This window comes from Sebastes umbrosus, chromosome 23 (assembly GCF_015220745.1).
Source record: "Sebastes umbrosus isolate fSebUmb1 chromosome 23, fSebUmb1.pri, whole genome shotgun sequence".
NCBI lineage: Eukaryota > Metazoa > Chordata > Actinopteri > Perciformes > Sebastidae > Sebastes > Sebastes umbrosus.
This window is the reverse complement of record NC_051291.1, coordinates 14,539,578-14,562,839: the sequence shown is the minus strand read 5'-3', so window position 1 is coordinate 14,562,839 and position 23,262 is coordinate 14,539,578. Positions and strand designations below refer to the sequence as shown.

The 23,262-nt window shown below is 40.5% G+C and overlaps 1 protein-coding gene across 2 annotated transcripts in view; it reads left to right on the top strand.

Annotated features, from left to right (window-relative positions):
- exoc4 (exocyst complex component 4) overlaps nucleotides 1–23,262 on the top strand; it is a 135,195-nt gene that overhangs the window by 2,745 nt on the left and 109,188 nt on the right. For both annotated transcript variants that reach the window (XM_037760049.1, XM_037760050.1), the window contains exons 3-8: nucleotides 698–892; nucleotides 5,627–5,820; nucleotides 7,962–8,071; nucleotides 10,642–10,736; nucleotides 10,889–11,043; nucleotides 17,385–17,565. In XM_037760049.1, the coding sequence (XP_037615977.1) occupies nucleotides 698–892; nucleotides 5,627–5,820; nucleotides 7,962–8,071; nucleotides 10,642–10,736; nucleotides 10,889–11,043; nucleotides 17,385–17,565 (930 nt within the window). The remainder of the gene's footprint in view (nucleotides 1–697; nucleotides 893–5,626; nucleotides 5,821–7,961; nucleotides 8,072–10,641; nucleotides 10,737–10,888; nucleotides 11,044–17,384; nucleotides 17,566–23,262) is intronic.

Genomic DNA, 23,262 nt, shown 5'->3' with positions numbered 1-23,262 from the left:
CGAAAAGGCCTATTTGCCAATGTGAGTTTGTCATTTCAAACATTCCATCATACAGTAGCTCTGCCCAACCTCGAATCAGCCAAGCTAATCAGCCAGAAGTGGAAACCCTCCACACACCTCCCACACTAGTTCAGTTATTTCCTTTCTATATTTCATCTGCCTTTCAGACATTCCCCACACTGATAACATATTCATGTCTTTTAGTTAGCTTATTAGTTTTCTTTTAGTTAGCTAGTATTTAAGTTGACATTATTAATGTTATATATGTCACCTTTATTACCATTATTTTGTGTCACTGGAAATTTAGATTCTTTGATGAAAGTGAGCCCAGAAAATCCAGTTTGATGCAGGAAAAAAGAGGGGAGGTTAAGGATGTATAGCTGTCATGGATCTTTCTTTATAGCTTTCAGTAGTGTGGTGTGGCAACAGCATTTTTATGGGAGCTTGAATCCGTAAAGACACATGTATCGCTCAAGCACTCAGAAGTAAGGAGTGAATTACTTTTTATCATTCAGTTTTCATTAGAACAGTATTTTTTTTTACAACCGTACCTTTCCAGTATTTGTAGTTGTGGTATGATCTACACTTCCAAAATGCTTTTGTTTATTGGCACTGCTGCACCTAAAATGAGACCAGTGGTCTTGAATTAGTATTGCGTCCTACTTTTTAAAAAATTTCAACTCCATCTTTCCTGCAGGTGAAGGAGAATCTCCTGTCTTGTAAGATGCTGCTCCACTGCAAAAGGGACGAGCTGAGGAAGCTGTGGATAGAGGGCATCGAGCACAAGCACGTCCTCCAGCTGCTGGATGAGATCGAAAGCATCAAACAGGTGCCTCAACGGCTGGAGGCCTATATGGCAAGCAAGCACTACCTTCATGCCACAGATATGCTGGTGAGTAAAACTAATGGCCAGAGACGTGCTTGGAACGGGAGTATTTTTATATGTGTGAGTGTGTGAGCTGTACTTTTTTTTTCAGTTAGAGGCATACCGACAGAAAGAGAAAAAAAAAAAGAAATGGCTCTATAGATTTGGTCTTGATGGTAAGCGAGAGCGAGGAACAGATTGTTGTCTTGTTTTTGAAGTTGTGGGAAAACCTATTGACACACTGTACTGTATGCAAATGCATCTGAGGCAATACTGAGGCAAAACTGAGGCAAGCACCATGCTTCTGAGACCCATGGTGTGCACAGGACACATACATAAACACCAGCGTCTATGAAGTGTTAATGCTAAGATTGATTTCCTGGCACCTCTCATCCCTCTAAAGAATCATTTTCTAGCCTTACACAGTCCAGTGGGTGCAACTCTTTTACTTCAAGAGAACATCATCTAAGTGCAGTGGGTGCGCTGCAGGTGTGTATGTTTGGGTGTGCTCTTGTTCTTTTGATGTGTGTTTTGCAGCATGCTCGACAGGGGAGCTGGAGGATGGTACTGAGGACTAAACGACCAGGCTCTGTGATCCCACCGCTCCTTTCCTTTACTTCCCCTTCCTCTCTCCCTTCTCTGTCACGCCCACACATCTTCCTTTAGACTTTGGTAATAATTAGTTTGCTAGAATGGGGTCATCTGAGGAGGAGGAAAAAAAGAGGGATGATGGTACGCCCAAAGGACCATGAGAAATCCTCTGTGTGGGGGTGGAAAGAAGTGGAACTCCATTCAACCTGTGCTCAGTCAGTACAGCGTGTTTTGAAAGGTTGTGGAAAGTTCAAAATCAGTTGGACGCTTCGCCAATGTTTTGCATACTTCAGATGCGCTTTACTTGATCAGGATGTTGCACTTTCATTGGTATGTAAGAAGCATACTTTAAAAGATGATTTTTTATATTCCTCTCCATATCAAAATGCTGTTGGATGCATTGGTTCTACCTTTTGCTTTGGTGACATATTTATGCAGTTCATGAATAAATAAAGTATGAAAAGTCCACTTTAAATAACCCACATTTAAAGAGGACCTGTTATGCTTATTTTCAGCTGCATACTTGTATTTTGGGTTTCTACTAGAATATGTTTACATGCTTTAATGTTCAAAAAAATGCTTTATTTTTCTCATACCGGCTGTGCTGCTGCACCTCTTTTCACCCTCTGTCTGGAACGCTCTGTTTGAGCTCCCCCCCACCTCCTGAAATGCCCAGTGTTCTCTGATTGGTCAGCTGGCCCACTCTGTTGTGATTGATCAACCAAAACCAAACTCTTCAGACTCCTCTCCAGCTCCGCTCTAACTAGCTTTGTTTGAGGGCGTACCAAACTAAACGCGCGGCAGTTATGCAAATGTGTTACTTGGTGACATCACCACGTTACGGAGGAAAAGGCGGGACTTCAAGCAAGGCATTTCCGGAGCAGTGTTTCTGTGAGGGAGAGTAACTCCCTTTGGCGTGGACTTTGGGCTTTTGTAACTTTGCAGACCTTTTACATGCACAAAATGGCACTATGACATCCTTGAAAAGGCATGTTTTGTTAGTTTGTGAACTAACAAAGAAGTCCAACCAACTTTCCATATGTATTTCTAAGTTTGTGCATTTTTGACACTATGGATTAGCTTACAAAGAAATAAATAACGGTACATACATGTTGGATAGTGTATGTTGCTGTTGAGCAAGTTGATGGCTTTGTGAGAAAAGCTGGCCTAGTGTTTACTCATAAAAGCCATGGAATTATTGTTTCAAAGTACTCTCTTTCATTGAAGTACATTTAAAAAAATGGCTGCTTGTTTCTGTTGCACATCAACTTGTTAAATGTATAAGAAGTGTGTATTGAAAATTGTGCGTGTGAAAAAAAATCTCTCAATAGAAACTTAAGTTGTGCTTGAAACTGGCCAAAGGAATAATGTAATTTAAAAAAAAAAAATCTATGATTATGAGACAGAATATGACAATCTTTAAAGACTTTTTAAAAAGTGTTTTCTGCATTCATCCCCCCGATATACTGCATATTGGCAAGACACACTCACTCCGTGTCTCTCCGCTGTAACATCATACTGTCTGTGTCACTTCTCTGAGAGTCCCTGAAGTGTTTATTCCCCATCATGCTGTCACTCATTACAGCGCTCATCTGTCAGATTAACGTCTCCCTGGCTTTCATATGCGCCTTCTGTTGCCTATTCTCTCCTTATGATCTATTTCTCCCCCTCTTTCATTCTTTAACAAAAAGTTGTAACAGACTCATGCAGTTCATACCTTTTTTACGATATGTGCCGTGTAGTGTAGTAAACGTAGACTAGCCAGGAATAAACTTCCTAGCCTCTCTATCTTTCCTTCAGTGTCTCTTGCTCTTCATAACATTATGTGTGTGTCTGTGTGTGTTTATGTGAGCCTTATCTCTAAGGGTTGACAATTAGAATTCAGACTATGCTCTCTGTCTGCTATTGAATGGCAGTGCTAGACCCCATGGGTTTGGTTAAAAATGAGACTGGCTTTGGTTCCAGAAAAAGACCTCTCCTCTCCTCTCTCCTATATCTTCTCTCACTCCCTTCTTCCTGTAGTGTCACAGAACTCAGGTGCACACACATACAACTGCTGACACCCCCTCACCCCTCCCCTTGGAGCTCAGAGCTTAGTTATAAGCTGTCATACTTTCTTCTCCTTTATCTTCTCCGTCCTTCTCCACATCTCTCTTGCTCCCAAGCAAATTCACCAGAGGCTTCATATCCCTCATTACGCTGACAGGCCCGGCCCCCTAATGATGTTAACCAGCCTTCCTCTGTCATCCCAGCCCAATGGTAATGAGATATCCCCCCCCCCCCTACACACACAGATACACAGACACATAAGTGCTAAATGATTTACAGTCATACAATCACACACATATAATCAGACACATCTGGGAGGTGTGTACACAAACACACACAGGACGCGCAAAGCCTTGCAGGCATGCCGAGTTATTCTATTAAACCAAAGGGGGCTGATCATGCAGCGCATTAGCTCATCTTGTCACTAATGTGGCTCTCATTTGCATCAACACACACTTGACCCATGCACCTCCGCCCAGCATCCCCTTCCTCCCCCCCCTGCTACCCATTCCCTCCTGGCCTGCCCTGGCCATGCAGATATTCTCCGCAGCGCTATCATCTGGCCATTAGTGCCCTTGAAAATACACACACAGTAATGTCGCATGCATACACATAAATACACACATGCAGACTGACACATTTTATTTAATGGCATGAAGATTTATTAATTGCAAACATGCCACAACTGCTGCTGCTCCTGCTAATGAAAACTGAGGAAAGAGGGGAGGAGGGAGGGGGAAATGGGTGACATGAAGAGCGTGACTCAGGAGGGCACGAGGAAACTTAAGATCCTTTTTTGAAGGGAAATATATTTGTTATATAATGTACGTAATAGTATGTATATTCGTAGGTCAATTGAAAATAAAATACAAAATTATAATTAAATAAATGAATATTAAAAAATATAATAATAATATAATATATAATATATATTAATAAAAAAAGCAGTTTATTCAATGGATGGAGATAAAAATGGAGCTTCTTGCACAAGTGTGATGAATTGAAGAATCTTGAAGGCTAGCTCACTTAATAAGGGAATTTTTGGGATTAAAAAAGGCTTTGACTGAACAATGAGTAACCATTAGGTTTCTTGATTTAAATCAGAAGTAGAAGGTATAATGTAAAATGGAATGATCTAAAGCCGGTCTGACATCATTACGATTATATTTCCATTAGACACCATTTAAGAATTGGGCAGATTTTTCACCAACAGAGGAACACTAATCACGGGTTAAGGGGATGATGAATTACATTTATTGTCTCTGTATAACCCTTATGCAGCTATTGTTGGGTAAGAATTCAATATGACCACATAGAGATCCTCTAGCTGTTTTTCCTTTACATAACTGTCCTACATTTGTAAGGGTCAAGGAGAAAAAAAAGGGTCAAGGAGAGTTAAGGAAGCCCTCCCACCTCTACCCTCTGATGTTGGTTGTTTGATGGTTGTTTTTCACTGGCTTTGAAAGTTGTATGTAAATTCTCCACAGAATGAGTTGCATTTAGATTTTTTACCGTTTCGTTGGGTGCCCCTGTTTAATTTTGGGCCAGGTGTCCGTCGTGTTGTCTCTCTCTCTCTGCTGTACATGTCTTTTCTGTGGCTTTCTACTATGGGCAGAAGAAAATCTTGGTAACTAAATGAAAAAAATATAATCTATGCAAGAACAACACACAAAATGTAAAATTAACTTTTACTTTACTTAGACCAAACATTGACGACTTAGAGTAATTTATAATCCCATTATAATGCATTATTAAAGTGATATAATGCATTATAAAGAGATTAAAATGAATTACAACTATGGGAATTATAATACACTATTCTCCTTGCATAAAAAAATGTCAGTGAGTGACCAGCAATTATGATACTTGACCTTTTATAAGTAATTAAAAATGCTTTACAATAGTTTCTGATTATTTTTATAAAGCATTATGCATATTTATTCTTATAACTGTGTTTATGCAATGCTATAAGCAGATTGTTATGCATTATAAATAGAATGCATTATAAACATGGGGGTTCATAGAAAGTGTTAATAAAATGTTAAAAACATCAGACACTATGAAAGTTGAAAAGTACTGCTGTGGATAACCTGTGATTGGCTGGTATGTCGTCATATGCAGGTATCAGCCGTGGAGTCCTTGGAAGGCCCCCTGCTGCAGGTGGAGGGGCTCGGAGATCTGCGCCTGGAGCTCCACAGCAAGAAGCTTAACATCCACCTTGTGCTCATCGACGAGCTGCACCGACACCTCTACATCAAGTCCACAAGTCGCCTGGGACACAAGAACAAGGACAAAAATGCTGCTCGTCTCACAGGGTAAGCGGTGCTTTCCTTTATTTCTTATATTATGTGGTTGTGATTAGTGTTTTATTATTGCTTCTGTTGTTCTTACGTATTTTGCACAGTAGTAGGACTAATGGTCAAAAACATAACTGTCTAAATTTAAGATACGATAATCAGAGATTACAGATTTAATTGACTTTATTAACATCCGTATAAGATTCGGCAAAGCTGTAGTTAGTCTTTTATGCGTCCACGCAACAAATATTGAATATATTTTATTTCATTTTCTTACAGGATTCTCACTCATTTACTATATTAGAGTGTTGCAAGGTTGAGCGAGACAGAGGGAGTGGGGTCATTGACTATTATAAAATACATCTTTAAGCCAGTTTGTTTGGTGTGAGGTACCAAAACCCTTTCTTGTTTGCTTATTATCTAGTCAAAAAAGTAGCCTTCAAAGGGCTTTCTTCTTTGAAAAGTTTTGCCTGTATAGACTGTATTCATTATGAGTTATATTCCATTGCCGGGACAACTTGCCAATTGTTTACTGTAAGGAAAGCAAGCCAATTACTGACAAAAAGCAATTAGACTTTGTGTAACTTGTTGCTCTACTTCTTTATGTTTGTTCTTTGTGCTGCCAAGTTCCAAAGAAACAGACGAAAAACACATCATTTAGTGTAAAGAGGCAAACATCACTAATTCACTCATAGGGAATTGGGAGGTATGTGCTTAGAGTCGTGATAGGGGGCTACTCTAAGAACATCAGAGATATACATATATACAGTATATGTTTGGTTTCCAGGGAACAAACCACTTTTTCGGAGAAAATGTCAGTTGCCAATTACTCGCAGCAAATAAATAAGATGACAGAATTCAACTTATACAGTTTGGGTTTTGCAGCCACTAGGAGAATCAAAAGCTATGCCTCCGTTTCACAACGCGGCTGTATAACTTATTACGGATAATGCGGCACAATGGCTTTGAACACACTGTTGATGCTGTTTTGTTCCGTGGATGGCGTGCAGCCTAAGTGTTGTTTGCACTTTTATGTGTGTGTGTGTGGGGTGCTGTAATTATGGTGGCGGTGGGCTGGTGAGGTACAGTGATTTATTACCGAGGGTCAGGCGGTGACAGGTCCTGGCCTTCCTGTATTGGGTCGCCTCTAACAACAAGCCAGCCTCCATACACCCCGCTCACTTAGCAGACACACTGTGTTTATACCGCCCCAACTTAAAGGACCTGGATTGCTTCCACCTCCGGTTTAAGGCTTGATAAATGGCTCATTGGAAAGCAGCACCAATCCCACCCAGAGATGCAAGGCTTTTTTTTGTTATAACAGTAGATTGTTTTTGTTGGAGAAGGCCAGGCTAGTGGCTGCGTTTCTGTTAGCGCATACTAAACTTTTATATTGTGTATAAAAGAAGCTATTACTGCAGATTTTTAAATCGAATTTGCCTATAGAGTGCTCCAGGGATGACATATTTTTGTAGGCCAACCAGGAAGTTAACATCACCCTGGTTTCCTCGACAGAAAGCCAATGGGATTTTTCCATTGGGTTTGAGTGCGAAATTCCATACTAACATGCTATTTAGTAAACTAAAACAGTATTTTAGTTTGCCCGAAACCGTAGTATAAAACCAATAGTATGCAAATTGCATACTATTTCCGGTGAAATATTACAGTATGCAACGCTGGACACTGTGGCGGCATAAATATCCCACAATGTAATGTGGAAGGGATGACAACGTTCATAACAGACGTTTACGGACAACTCTGTAACGTCAATAATGCTTTAATTTTATTGTAAGTATAAGATTTCACCTTGCCAGGTGTAATATACGTTTTAAATTAATTAATAATTTGATTATGCCGAACCGTCGTTTTGGTCACATGAGGTTGGTACGGGTTACCATGGTTACACGTTTCCAAACCGTAAAGGAGTCTCTCGGGAAGTGAAGAAGTAAATTACAGTGAGTGCGTCCAAAAAGATACACGCTACTGTTTATTCACACCAAAGTATGTAGAACGATAGTACACCCATTGAGTATGTAGTGCATGGTATGAGATTTCGGACGAAGCCTTACAGTTGCAATATCATGTTTTATATGAGACAGAAAGCAAAATATTCAATAACATGACTTATTTTCCTCTGGATGTTTTTTTTTTCTTCACAGCTCTACAGCCAAAGACTCATCTCCAATGCCCGGGTTGGATGTCAGCAGCATGTCCACCCCACGCAAGCTTCTGGATTCATCACAGTTCAGCACACCTGGATCCGGCAGTGGTACGCTCCTTAGATCATATTAGATAGGGGGGGGTAAGATGGATTAATGGTTGGTGGCTCGGGGGATAAAATATAGGCGAGAAGATTATGTGAAGGAAAAAAGAGAAGCAAAAAGAACTGTGAATTTTAAGAGGGTGTTTCATGAAAAAGAAATTATATGGTTTTGCTCTCCATTAAAATTGCATACATACAGAACTATAGCGATAAACACATCAACAAAGCCGTGTTGTTGGTCTCTTTTGAAAAACAAAGTGTGTGGATTTCATGCGATTTTATTTTCACTGTGCTGATATCCTCAGTGATAATGAAGTCATTAGCATCATTCTGGCTTACATCCATTTGCATGTCATTATGCTGCAAGTGTGTATTGCCAATCCTTCTTGCACATACACACACAGACATAGTATTATTGAATGCACACAGAATCTGCTGATCTGAACTATCGTACAAAGAACTAAACCTCTTTGCACATACACAATTTTGCACATTTCTCTCCGTGCTGTACATGTCATAACATCTTCAACTATGATCATAATATACATTCCCCCGGCTCGCTAACATTATAATTATCTTGTCCCCCCCCTATCTGTACCATTAGTCACAGAGCATCTCTGTCATCACAGCAGGGGAACGGCATTCATTACGCTCAAACTGGTAACCAGCGCTTTAACAGGGACCGATAATGCAGACTGTAACTGTATTCAGTTGAATGTATGAATTCTCTCTTGGTCGTTGGGGCGCAGAGTCAGAGCGCTGCATTACTTCCAGGCAGAGAACAGACGAACGCAAACAAGAAGATAATGAAAAAAGTTAATCCTGCAATAACTTGGTGTTCCCTTGGTGTTTCTGAGTTTTTATATTAAGCCTGGCAGTTTTTTTTTTCACCACCCACTCTTGGCGTTCTAAGTTAGCGAGTCACGGTTTCTTTTCAGCTCTGTGGATGCCATGCAACCATACACCGCCCTGCGCATGCCACTCGGTATCTACAAACATATTAGCTTAGTGCTGCTGCTACCTCACTGCCTTACTTATCCCCTTGGGATAAATATAGCTCTATCTTAGCATATGATTTGCTCCTGAAAAGCAAGGTTTCCCTGAAAGCTACCATGCGGCCAACATTTTTATTCCATCCAGTGGTAGTTTAAAGGGGATACATCATGAAAAACCTACTTTTTTAGTGCTTGTGCACATACATTTGGATATCTGGAGTGCCTACCAACGCACAAACTGTGAAATAAGACAACCTTGTCAGTTTGTTTTTTGTGGGCTGCCTAGATCAGAAAACATGTGATTCAATAAGCCATTCAGATTTGGCTCCTCTTCTTATGTTACAAATGAGAGCAGACTGGGCTTTTTCAGGAGGGGGGCTTAAAGAGACAGACACTAAAACGGAGCGTTTCAGACTGAGGGTGAATACAAGTATATTCAGACAGAAAGTATGAGGAAAAATAATGTGTTTTTTGAACATTAAAGCACGTAAACATGTTCTAGTAGCAACCCAAAATACAAGTATGAACCTGAAAATGAGCATGATATGTCCTCTTTAATTAAACTGTTGTAGTTCTCTCTGTCATTCTCTATCTCTGTTGTGTTTAGGTCTTCACTGAGGGCATATGTCAGCTACAACTGTCATTTCAGTTGTGTATCTTTTACTCCCCACCTCTTTTTATCCACTCAGCTCAGCCCATTACCACGAACATTTGTGTCACGTCCTTAAATACACAAACACACACACATGTACGAATCACCACTAATACATTATAAATATCCTTTCATTTCGCCTACCGTGTAAGTCTGAAGGTATAAGCTAAACCACAGTTTTCCCCACATTATACAAAGAGAACACTGACGATTAGCCACCGCCACGCGGTAAGTGCCCACGCACCATCATGCTAACAACCGTGGTCACGACACAGCAGCCGGCTTCCATCAATGGCCTCGCTTGCCATTTTGTTTAATAGCATTAGAGCACCTCATTTGTAGCTAGTAATTGTCATAATTATTACACAAACTACAGTTGGAATGGGGGAAAAGAGGAAATACACCCAAAGTCCATTAACTTGCCATAAACATTAACTCTCTTAACGCGCTTTGATGGGGAATTGGGAGGCCCCATCTAATGGAAATTAGAGCATCATTCGATGCTGCCACTCTCAATTTAGCCGCTAATGTGGCTAAGTCAGATGGAAAGAGCATGAACGGGGGGAGGATAACAGAATAGGTGCAGGTGTGTGCGTTCAAAAGAGAAAGATGTCGTATATTAATGGCGTTGAAGCTGTAATTCTATTTGTTTTAGTGTGTTATTAAAAATGTGACAGCTGAATCTCGGTTATTAAATTTGTACATGTGTAGCTGTTGTGTTTGGGAAACTGGTGAATAGTTAACAAATGCTTCCGGAGTGTAAAATGGATAAAAATTGTAGATTTTAGATGTTTGTTTGGACTTTTTATTTCTCTTTTTTGTCGTTGTCTTTTTCTTCCATTATTAAAATAATTGGCTCCTTATGCCTGTAAATATGATGTAAGCGCTTCCGGTACATGCTAACCTATGTGTATGTGTACTTTCTTTAGTGCGTGATCAGGATGTGCGAGAGTTGAACCAAGCGGACCTCTCTGAGGTGGACCCAGAGGAGAACAGTGCTGAGTTCATGGGCATCCTCATCAAGGTACAAACATCACTGAACACCGCACACACTGTTAATAGTGAATTTTTAACACCTCCATCATGTCACGTCCAGCCCTTGTGTTCTGTGCTATTATTTCAGTCTCTCTATTCTTGCTTTAAGTGTTTGTATCGATCACCCCTTTCTCTCTTTAGGCTCTGGCCAAGTTGAAGAAAATCCCAGAGACCATCAAAGCCATAATGGAGCGTCTGGAACCGGAGCTGAAACAGATCGTCAAGAGGTCCACCACTCAGATAGCAGACCACGCTTACCAGAGAGGAGAAAACCTGGCCCAGGAGAGCCAGCCAAGGTACAGTTATAACGAGACAGGGAGGATAAGGAATCACACACTGTGGGAGGACAGGCACTATGTTAAAATATCATAGCTTCCTGAGAGTGGAGACCAACTCCCTGAAGAGTGAGGATTGCTACACATCAGTGGAAAAAAAAATGGAGAAAACTGGAGGTTAATAATAGATAGTAAATGAAAAGGGAATGGGAAATACAGATAGTAGGTAGCCATGAAGAGGAAACTGTAAGCACTTCTGTGGAAAGATGAAAGCCATCTTTTTGATGATAATGTTTGCCTCATAGAAAATAATTAGTAGAATCAGCGATGTTTCCAAAAAATGATCAGTGTAAACAGCAGTAGGCAGCTACTGTTGTTACCACTGGAAAACAGATCTTAAAAGGATAATTCGGGTGTTTTGAAGTGGGGTTGTATGAGGTACTTTTGTAGTCAAGCGTAGGCTATATTTAGAATATTTTTTCCAGTTTACCTTGCTGAGAGACAGCTATACAGTCTGTGTTTCCAACGGGGAACTGAAGCTGTTATCTATGCTCTCGCCAAAGCAACCAGACGCCATTGAAAAAAAAAATAGTAATTTTACCTCGCAGAACACTGGAGTTGCTGGTCTATCGCTGCTTGATTGGTTAGTATGTTTGTGTTATTGTGTGACTTTGGTTAGTTCAGATTCACAAAAGTCACACAATAACACAAGCAAACTAACCAAACAAGGCAGGGGCAGACCAGCAACCCTTGAGATCTGCGAGGCAAAATTATTGTTTTTTTCAATGGAGTCTGGTGGCTTTGGCGAGAGCATCAATGCATACAGCGGCTTCAGTTCCCTGTTGGAAAGGGCTGTCTGATGGCAAGGTAAAGCTGTGAAAATCTTCTAAATATAGCGTACACTTAAACTGATATTGATTTTTTTTTAGGTGGCTATAATAAGTTTTACTGCCGGCCCCGTCCAAAGCTGTACGTGGCTTTGCTCCCGCGTCGGTAATTCCTGTCTGTTTCTCCAAAGTGGGGGTGTGTCGACCGTCATCTACTGTAGGTAATAAGCTGACTATGGATAAGTAACTCAAACAACCCCACTTCAAAACACCCAAATTATCCCTTTAATAAAGTTGTCACTTGTAATCCCCTCAGTATTGTATCTATGCAAGAGTTTTATTAAAGCAGCTTTGCTTGCTTATTCTTCTGTAGTTATAGTACTCCCATTAGACGTGATTCCCCAGTGTCATTAAGTACAAGGTGGCCCCTCTCTCCAGTGGTTGGTTATTCATTTCTTATTAATAGAGTACAGCTGTTTATAAATACTAATATGGCTTGGATTAGTCACCAGTCATTTCCGATGTTAACATGCAGTGAGTATTTCAGGTATGTTTAGAGCTGACAGTAAAGGCGGTAGACAACATGTTGTGAATGCAGTCCCCCCGGTGTTCATAGTCAGACAGTCAACCAGGTATGAAACACAGTAAAGACTAGGACTGGAGGCACACCTGCCTCAGACCATGAAAACAGATACTCTGCTGCTTTAAACCCAGACAAGTCATGGTTATATACACACACAAACAACTTCACACCTGCCGTAGAGGACTGCTACATTTTAAAAGCAGTCACATCAGCTCCTGCAGACACACACACACAGTAGAGCGAGCAGACTTGGGGAAACACAGGTCTCAGTCCACTGATCCCGAACCATTTAAGAGGAACGTCTTGTTTTCTGTCAGGGATGTTCTCTCCGGCCTCGTCTGCTCTTCCTTCTCTCCGGTTTGCCTGCTGAATCTCATCTGACCTCAATGTAACAGGCCACCGTGTAGCTCATTGCCAGCTCTACTCCTTTACAGATTGTTTTAAAATTGCCTTGCGTGTGCGTAAACGTGTGCGAGCGCTTAACACTGTATTCGTGTCAGAGCGTTCGCATTTGGGCGATCACTTAGAAGGTTTGTGTGTGTGTGTGTGTTTGTACTCGGATGCATGCACACCTAGTTCTGCCTATGTTCACTACAATTTAAAGTCAAGGCTTGTTGCTATGGAAACTCCAACCAGTGTACCACTTGTAGGGGAACAATGGTCTTGCATATTGCACACTATATTTTATAGCACTGCAGACTAGCAGGCAACACTTAAGCACTTTACAGCATATATACGGCGGCGCGCGGCTTACTCTTTGGTGGTTTATGTTCTCATTCGCGTCCTCTGTGATCAGCCGCATTGAAGTGCATTTTCATTTCCAACTCCTTTCACTAGATTTTTACTTTTAGTAAGAAACTCCATACAGGTTCCCACTCCATGCTCCCAAAGTTATTAGCATGCACCACTGATCTGTGAGCGGCTCAGTTTAATTTACATCAAATCAGACTTGTTGAACTCCCCTTTTTTTTTATTTTGCATTAGAAAAACAGAGCCTTATTTCTTCTTGCTTTGTTTTTTCGGTTTATAAGAGATTCTGAGTCCAATCTGAAACCCTCAGAAAGAGAGCTGATTTAAAGTGAAGAAATGCTTGAGTGACCAAAGAACATTAAGATAAAAGGCTAAGTATTTTGAATCCAATTTAAAAACAAGAAAAAGCACATTGATCACAAGATTGATTGCTTGTCTCTTTTGTGTAGTTTCTTTCCCCCGCCTGTTCAGTAGAGGGGTATTAACGTCTGAAGGAATTTTTGTGTAAATGTTTTTGATTTTTCTATAACTTTATTTTCCAAGATGTGAATCACCATTGTGACATATAACCAAGGTAGACAGGGACGAAAGAAATAAACAAAAAAAGAATAAAAGGACACACAACAAAACAAAAAAAAAATAGAATAAAATGAATAAATAAATAAAAAAAACACTAAAAAGGTTACAGACATATAAAAAAAAAAAATAAAAGCTAAAAAATACACAACTTTACATACCCTCCAAGTTAATGTATTTCTACTCTGTTTATAACTTTATTTTCCAAGATGTGAGCCACCATCGTGACATATAACCAAGGTAGACAGGAAATAAATAAAGAAACAAAAAAAGGATAAAAGGACAAAAAATTAAATAAATAAAATAAATAAATAAGTAATACACTAAAAAGGTTATAGACATAAAAAAAGCTAAAAAAAATCACACAACTTTATATACCCTCCAAATAAATGTGTTTCTACTCTGTGAATTTGTGTATGACAGCAGGATGACCTGGCACATTTAATATTGCTCGAAACACTCTGCAGGCCCCTATTTACTGTAATTTCATTGTCTGTGTGGCTGACAACCAACCTAATGATAATCTAATATGCGCACTATCATTGTCCTCCCAAAATGAAACACACACAGATGTAGCGTCGGTCAGTTAGTCGGGGATTCTAACGTCAACGTGTGTGCTCCCTGCTGTCTCTCCCGACGTGTGTGTCAGCTTCGATCCTGAGGGGAAATGAGAAGTGAGGGCTCAAAGAACAGACGATATGGATTAGGATGGCCTCCACTGAGAGATAATGAGCAGGACTGGGCTGTCTACACTTTATGTGTGTGTGTGCGTCTGTCTATGTGTGTGTAAGGTGGGGGTATGGTTGGAGTGTGCTTAGAAACTGAACAACAAAGAAGTGGCGACAAGGTCAGAGCCATAAATTTAGTGCGTGGCCACCACCTGTATGTACGCATACATGACCGTGAATTGTCAATTTCTGAAAGTTGCCGTTCATTGTGCATCCTTTTTCTTGTCAGTCCTTCATGTTTATACATCAGAGAGAGAGAGAGAGAGGGAGAGTTCCTTGACTCGTTGGCATTTCGCAGCTCCTCTCCTTGTCTCACGAACATCTTCCATTCACTGAGTTATAGCTCATAGTGATTTGTGCCTGCTTTCCTCTCCATTAATAACATTTACTCGCTGCTACTGCCAGTGGTAGTGACAGACAGCCAACCAAAATGCCCCCTAGTGAAGCATCCATCTTGCCTCTACATTATCCTGATACCTTCCCAGGAAACCTTGGCCACTTCACAAAACTTTCAGCGTGCGTTCTTTTCTTGCAGCATTTAAATGGGGGTGTAATTTGTATTGACTTGGCATTAATGAGGTAAGGGCTCAGGTGCTTTTCAGTATACTTAATAGAAGATGGTTTGTTTTTGGCAGTCATAGCTTTTCTGGTTTGGAACCTTAGCTTTTATTCTGGTTCGTTTCTAGCTAATAATAATATTTGTTTCATTAGCAGAAAAGCTGATCGGTTGGTGCAGGAACGATTCAGTTAGATGTGAGGATAAGTGGGTAAGATATGGGTCCCAAAGTAGAGCCTCTAGAGAGCATTACTTCAAGATTTTGAGCATTATCATTATGATTGGCATTATGATTTTGGTTGTCCGTCTGTCTAGATTTTGGATGTCAAAGGTCAAGGTCAAGGTCTCCTCATGTCCGTCCCAATCTCGTGATATCTCAGGAAGTCCTTGAGCGAATTTCATCAAATTTGGCACAAACGTTCACTTGGACTCGAGGATGAACTGATTAGAATTTGGTGGTCAAAGGTCAAAGTCACTGTGACCTCACAAAACACATTTTGGGCCATAACTCACAAATCCATATGCTAATTATGACAATTTCACACAAATGTCTAATTGGATAAAATTATGACATTTTGGACATGTAAACTGCAACTTCACTGGTTGGCAGAGGCATATAACCGCAAGGTCGTAATTTTAGTTATAAGGTGTGTTAAATATATACTAGTTGAGTGTAAGATTAGAAATGTAGCTATATGTAAGAGTCACAAAGCTTGTGTGTTTATAGAATAGTTAAGCTGCTCAGAAAAGAAAGATTTATATAAATCTAGGTCCATCCGGGTCTTCAAATTGACAATATTTTGAACTTTTAAGCTGTAGTTGCCTAGAAAAAAACAGAATGTTTCCGCTACCGGTATCGGAAATGTGTCTAATACTGCCCAAAATTCGTGATTGTTTATCGGCGAGTACGCCAGTTTATGCACCGATCCGATACCATCATTTATTTACCCAGAAAAAAATCAACTTGTTTAACCGGAAATCAATACTTCTTCGCTGCTTCAAAACAGTAGCCTTTATTGTGCTGTCGCCCTGGATATATCATGGCTGCCACCATGACTGGTTAAAAAATAATAATAACTATATATTAAAATGCCAGAGCAGAGTACTAAATGACCAGTGTTAGACAAACAGTGTGACTATATTTCTATTAACTGTCCACTAAACTCCACTAAAATAAAGTGGGCACTCGCTAGCATGGGTGCGCCGGGTACTCAGTCAGACTCAACTAATGTAACCTCTGTTCCCTCTTTACTTTGAAAGCTTTGTCCTCGCGCAGAAAGCAGGTATTGCAAAAGTCTGTATGAAAGCATTAGTGTAGATGAGGCAACTGTGAGTTTCCTATCCAGAGCGCAGCACTCAGATCAAGTGGAAGGTCTTTTTGGTTTTGGCTGTGCTCTCTTCTTCAGCCAGAGCCATTTAGAACTAATGAGAGTAGCTGTTCATTTGAGTCCAGGTTGGGCAGCTCTCACTACTTTTCCGATAGCCAGCACAGGTGCCGAGTTATCGCTGTCTGAGAAATATAGCTGCGAGTACCTGCTGAATACGAAATGTGAATGAAAACAGGGAAATGTAAATGTGAAATGCACTCAGTAATGATTTGTGACTAGATTATCTGTTGCTATCTGTTATTTCCCTCATTTTCTTCAGGACAGCTACAGTTTATTTAGGATTTATACATAGCAATTTTACAATTACCTTTATAATGTAGGTAAATATGGTGATTTAGGAATCATTTCATCATTTAGTAGAAGGTATCTGTACACATACACATCCTTCTGGTGGCAGTGAAGACGTAAAACACAAATGTAAGGCAGTTTGATATTGTTGTTATGAAATCATGTTAGAAAGAAAAAGGGCCTTTGGATGCTGTTTACCATGACCATCAGTATTTCTCAGCCGTTTTTAATGGATACCATGAATTTGGAGGTGAGGCAAACCTGCAGGAGCACAGAAAGCAGTCTCTTAACTGTGGAAATACTCTGGGGTGTGGAGACTTTTATGGTCTTTGCTGGTCATAGGAAAAAATAAATCTGTTAATTTGTGTGCCGGCTGGCACCAGCAGTCACCCCACACTCTTAAGTCTCCTCTCTTTTCTAATATTAAAACTGAATTCCTAGGTGGCTTTCTCCTTTCTTTGTATAGAAATCCAAGGCCAAGAGATTTACTGCAGGAGTAGTGTATTTTCCTAACCAATAAACTGTCTAGAAAATAAATGTTCCAAAAGTGAAATATTTATTTGTAATTTTTATTAAGTGTTACTTCTCATAAGTTCTCTTGATCTCCCCCCTTTCCCCCCTCTCTTCTTCACCCCTCTCTTCTGCTCTCTCTGGCTCCCTCTACAGGCTGCTGCTGGAACTGCTGGAGCTCTTGTTTGATAAGTTCAAGGCAGTGGCCCAGGCTCACAGCGTGGTGCTGGCCCAAATGCAGCAGATCGCCGTGCAGAACCCGCGCGGGGCCCACGAGGAGGGCATCAAACTCTACGAGCAGGCCGACGTCTCTGCCAAGATCCAGACAGTGCTGCAGGTCAGATATGAGCAAAGAGTACTGAGTATATTTGTTAGTATTGAGACCCTAGATATCAAATCAAAACTCAGCTTTAAACAGCAACAGCTTCAAAGATTATAAAGGAATCAAATGTTAATGCAGTATAAGGTCATATTGTAACATTGCACCTTGTTTGTTTTGCCTTCCCTTGCTGGCAAACCCCCAGGATTTAATTTTTCATCCACTGCCATGGAGATTTGTTCCTCATTTATTTATTTCCCACCCAGCACTTGTCTTAAAACATTGATTTAATTCACCTTCTCTCATAGTAAACTAATCAGCAGAGAAACTGTCAGTGATGTGATGGATGGCATTCAATCTGTCAGTAAGAAGTAGCAAGAGAGAAAAAAAGACAGGGGGAAGCTTGATTGCTCGGATTCATTTGGGGTTCTTTAATTGGCGTGTATTTATGCCGGGTCCTTGCTCCCTGCTCCTGTTTGATTGGCTGAGGGGCTGAGCAGCTGTTGGGCTGACCTATGGTGAATCTCAGAGGGTAATGTGTGGCAGTAGTTGCTCTCAAAGCGATGCGGTGTGTGTGTGTGTGTGTGTATGTCTCTGTGTGTGTTCATCCCAAAGAAAACAGCATTTTCTCCCCAATGCTCCTTCACTGGGAGTTGCATAATTTTTAATTTATCACATTTTCTGAAGCATTTCTCATGTGTATAAGCACATTTTAATTAGCCTGAATTTGTTGGAGGATGAGGTGCTTCTTTCTTAATTTTAACAGGCATTAAAAATATACACGATAGATTATAAGAGCTATCTCTTTAAGAACTTAATGGCAAGATCGGTACTCAAATGTGGTGTTTTTTTAGTTGTTTTCTTCTCTGCACACATTTTTAATGATCATAAAACTCAAAAAAATGAACTCAAACACTACGGCTCCAATAACTTGAGTTATTTCCAGCTGGCGTGCTCGGATTCATAAATACAGGAGTATGCGTTTAGGTGTATGCATGTCTGTTTCCGAGGGTGTGATTGTGCATAGGCATGTGTGCTGTGATAGCTCAGCGCCGTTATAGAAGGGCATTAAGCCATTCCCCAGCACGCAGCATCACTGCCAACACCCAGTTGCCAGGGGCTTCACTCTCCCCTGTCTCTGCGATGTGAGATAATGTAATCTCTTGATTAGAATACTCATTACGTGAAATGAGGTTTTCTTATTCACTCACTCGTGTTATTATTTCCTGACCGATTGTATCAATATGAAAAGCCCCCTCGTCCATCGCGCCCTCCCTCTTGCCATTTCTCTCATCTCTTGCTTGTTCTTTCGCCTTTCTCTCCATTTCCCTCGCCCCCTTCCTTCTTTCAGTATCATTCCTGCTGCCTCTGTACAGTCTCTCAATTTCCCACTACCTTTCTGCATGCCCCTCTTTGCTCCTTGTAATTTCCTTCTTCATCTCATTATCTTGCTTTCTCACAACTCCCTTTCACCCCCTTCGTTTAGCCCACTCTGTCTTAGAGAGTCGCGTATCAGCAATGAGAGAAATTAAATTCCTACAGCTCCCACGGTGGCCTCTGTTAAATTTTATAGGATACAGAGTCCTTATCTCACGTCTTAAGACCCTCAGAGGGGCAGGAACCTACAAAACATCGGTCAAATTTTGCTTACGATCTCCAATTCTTCAGTTCTACTATAACAGTATTTCACTATTGCGTGCAAAATATGCAATTTAAAAGTGATGCTGCTATAATTGGTACGGAGGCTTGAACAGAAGATCTTTTTCCCCCCATACAGTTAAATCATTTGAATCCCTGCCTGTCTTGCACCTCTTACTTATTGCAGTTCACATCTTTTGACATGTACAGAAACCTCTCGGTAGGTGTTTTTTTCCCCACGTTGAGAGGCGTGGAAACCAGGTTGACCTTTCCACATGACATACCGGCAGACAGATGCGAGAGCCGACAGAAACACGGGGTGCACCCAGCTACAAGGCCTTGGCAAGGAAACGCCGTTCGTCAACGTGCGACTCGGGCCCGGTATATAGGCTTCGAATGGGGAGTAAAGTAAACAAGCTTTTTGAAAGTCAAAATTCATGTAATGGTTTCTCATCCCCCCGTTCAGGAAATGCCGGGGATGCTCCCGCTGTTAATTTCAGTGTGGAAGTATTGATTCAAAGCGTAGAAGACTGGATGATAATCGGAGGTATTGATGCTGGAAGGAGTGTTTTTAACTCTACTTCACAATTCTTCAAGTGGCTTTCTGTAGAATGCGCGCGAGTATATCTATTGATTATTCGCACCGTTATTGAATTTACATTTCTAAGTGTACACCACATGCCTTTGCTAATCCCTATCCATGATTGCCTTTTTTCCTTTTCCATCAGAAACTTTCCTGTTCTTCAAAGCAGTCTGTTAAATCAAAGAAATCACAGTGACTGGATTTTTGTGTGTATCCATAAATGATTAATATGCTTCTCTTTCCTCTTTAAAAAATACATACAGTATAGTAGCATGTGTCAGTTTGTCAGCCCGGCTAGTTTAATGTGATGTAAATGTTAGTCAAAACAACATTAGGTGCCGAGCAAGAAAATCCACAAGTTTCCCTTTGAATCATTAACGAGATGGAAGTCACAATACGTTATCAGGTAATTGGGTAACACAGCTCATAAAAGATCACAGTTCATAAACCTCTCCATGAATTCTTCATTAAGACCACCCAGTGGGAGTGTTATTTAATGTATATTTGCCACCGAGTGTCTCCGGCTACCCGACGTTCATCACCCTTTGACCTTGTCGGCCGTTCGGTTTGAGGCGTGCGAGTTTGTTAATTAGCTCGGCATTTGCGCATTCTGCGAGGATTTGTGGCCGGGTGACTGCTCGCCATGTCCGTCGTCTGCTGCGAGCGTGTGACCGGAGTGCAAATCACACTTTTAATGAGTGGCTCGCCTTCCTCTGCAGACAAGGAAGTTTTGAGCCTGCATTCAAAAATATGGATAGATGCTGCCTTTGCGAAAGAACTGATTTTCTAGATCATAGAAACGTCACAAGAGAACTTCAACTTGCGCATATTAACGTTTTCTACTGTAGTCAGAGATAAGAAAGCGTGCAACAGGGGCTGAGCTTTTTTGATGTGGCCGCCAAATAAAGAGTCAAATTTGAAAAAGCAAACTTTGATCAAATTGACAATCGAATACGCTTGGTGGCACTAACCAGTAAAGCCTTCTCTCTCTCTTTGGTTCTGTGATTCTTCCTGGGCTTTGAGGATATCTTTGACACATCCGTTTTCTAACAGAAACTAATATCCTTTCCTGTTTTTATGTATTTCTGATCCTCCTCCCCTTTTATTTAGAAGACAGGCCCCCGTAGCTTAAACTTAAATGAATCCTTTCATTGCCGTAGATTAATCAAGACAAAAAAAATATATATAAATATAAGTGGCTTAAATATGCGGTGCCTTCTCCTGGCTCATCAACAGAGTGAAAACGAGGCGAATTGAACTGCCAGAGAGCAGCCAGAAGACAATGATCTCTTTTAATTAGATATGAAGCGCAGACATCGCTACGTTGTTCTCGCCCAACATTTTAATCAATGTGTCACATTTATTCTGCCCTCCAAAGCGCTGTCATATTTACATATCGCTGGAGCGCAGTGAAGTCTACCATCTCCACAGTAAAGTCTCTTCTTTTCTCCAACCCCCCACCCCCACATATATTTACTACATCCAAACCACTGGGGACTTAATCAACTGCTCGTGTATGTTTTTGCAATCATTTCCTTGACTTATCGTCGTTGCACTTTATGACTCTGTGTTGCAAAAGGGTACACGATATTATGTCCTGTACAGTAAACGCTATGGAAGATCATCAACATGGTTCAGGGGTAGATGTTATGATGCGAGTTTGAGATTCAGTTACCATCAATTTTCTCACATACTCTTAGAGATACAAGGTGCTGTTTAGGCAAATAAATAAACCCAAAGTGTCCACATAAGGGTTGTCCTCGACCAAAAAAATTCTTAGTCGACTAACACTAATAGAATCACCCTGGTTCCCTCGACAAAAGCCAATGGGATTTTTCCATTGGCTTTTGGATTAATGCAGAAATTTAGCTCTGTGACAAACAAACGTTTATGATACTTCCATGTTTTGTTCAGCAAGATAATCTTCACAAATGAACACCACTTTTTTTTTTTTTTTTTGGAGCGTAAATGCATTCGCCAGAAGTAAAAAGCTAACTTTAGGCTACAAACAAACTACACCACGGTCGCATGAGCGTGAGTATACAGATCGAAGCCATAAAGGCTGACGAGTCGGCGTGATGACGTTATGTAGTCTCATTTAGCCACTTGTTAGCAACCGCCCTTTTTAAGACACATAAAGGCTTCAAAATTCACGAGTGGGATATTTACTGATGTATTTTATGTCGTAGAACAAAACGTTAAAATCTCTTAAGCTTGTGTTAACCACAGAGCTTATTTCAGGCATCAAACTAAAAAACAAAAACGCATTGATTTACAGACGAGGGAACCGGAAGTGCTAAAATGCTAACTCCTTTCCGGGTTTTAGGACTCATTCTTATAGGACTTATACGATTTTGTTGACTATTCCATTAGTTGATAAAATCTTTTAAACTATAAACTGGAGTTTCTCAACAAAGAATCACACAAAAGCACCACTTTAAATCTTGTGTCTACCAGAGATGTGCTCGTAAGTTTCTTGGAAATAAGTCATTCAGCATGAAAATAACGTAAAAAACACTAACCAACTAAAGACATTTTAGTCGACTAATACCAAAACGACTTATTGGTCGACTAATCAGCTAAGAGGGGGCAGTCCAAGTTCATATGATACTCAAAACCATGCGTAACTTTATTTACTGTATAGTTACTAGTATAAGAATTACTAGATGAAGATTCTCTACAGTCTCAGTGAGCAGCAACACAGAGAAAATTTACTTTTAACTTTAAGGAAACCATAATGGTAAAGTTCAGCCAAACCAATTATGATGAAAAGTAATATAGTCTGTTTAATCCGTGTTGTCTTTGTCTTTTGCTATTCAGATGGAATCTAAAGTAATTATTGCCCTCCTAACACATTCACTGCTATTTTGAGTATCTTAGAAAAAAAGATTCAAAGCACACTTTACATCTTCTTAATGGATAGTTTCCATAGAAACACCATTCAACTCTCCTATTATTCCTCTTCCTTCTTTGTTTTAAACAATAGATACACACAGAAATGTTTCTCACATTAAAAAAACATGTCGGGGACACGGCAAGGACACGAAGATAAATGAAATGGGTTCCAGGCGAACACGCAGGCACATCTTCCCTCTCTCCGTCAACAAGATAGCCTTCAAAAGATCGACTAGATGCGTATACGCTCCAGGTGGGAACCCCCACTGGTTAGCCGTAGTTCAGTACTGTGGGAGCAGTTGTGGCTGGAGCTCTGTCAGAACTTGTGAAGGTTATTGAAGTTTCTGGAACACAATCAATACAAGGCGTATAAAGAACACTTTCTTTGACGGCCAAGGACACTTTGGGCTTTCACTTCAAGCTAGCAGCGAGGGATATCAGTCAATATGTTTTGTGACAAGACACCAGCCAAGGGATTTAATGGGAAAACAGCCGATTTCAATAAAGCCTTGCGAAAGGAACAAAGTGTTGAGGTTGTTTTCTGGCTGCTTTTTTAAGATGGCTTAATAAGAAGGAGAGGATGGAAAGGAAAGAGAAAA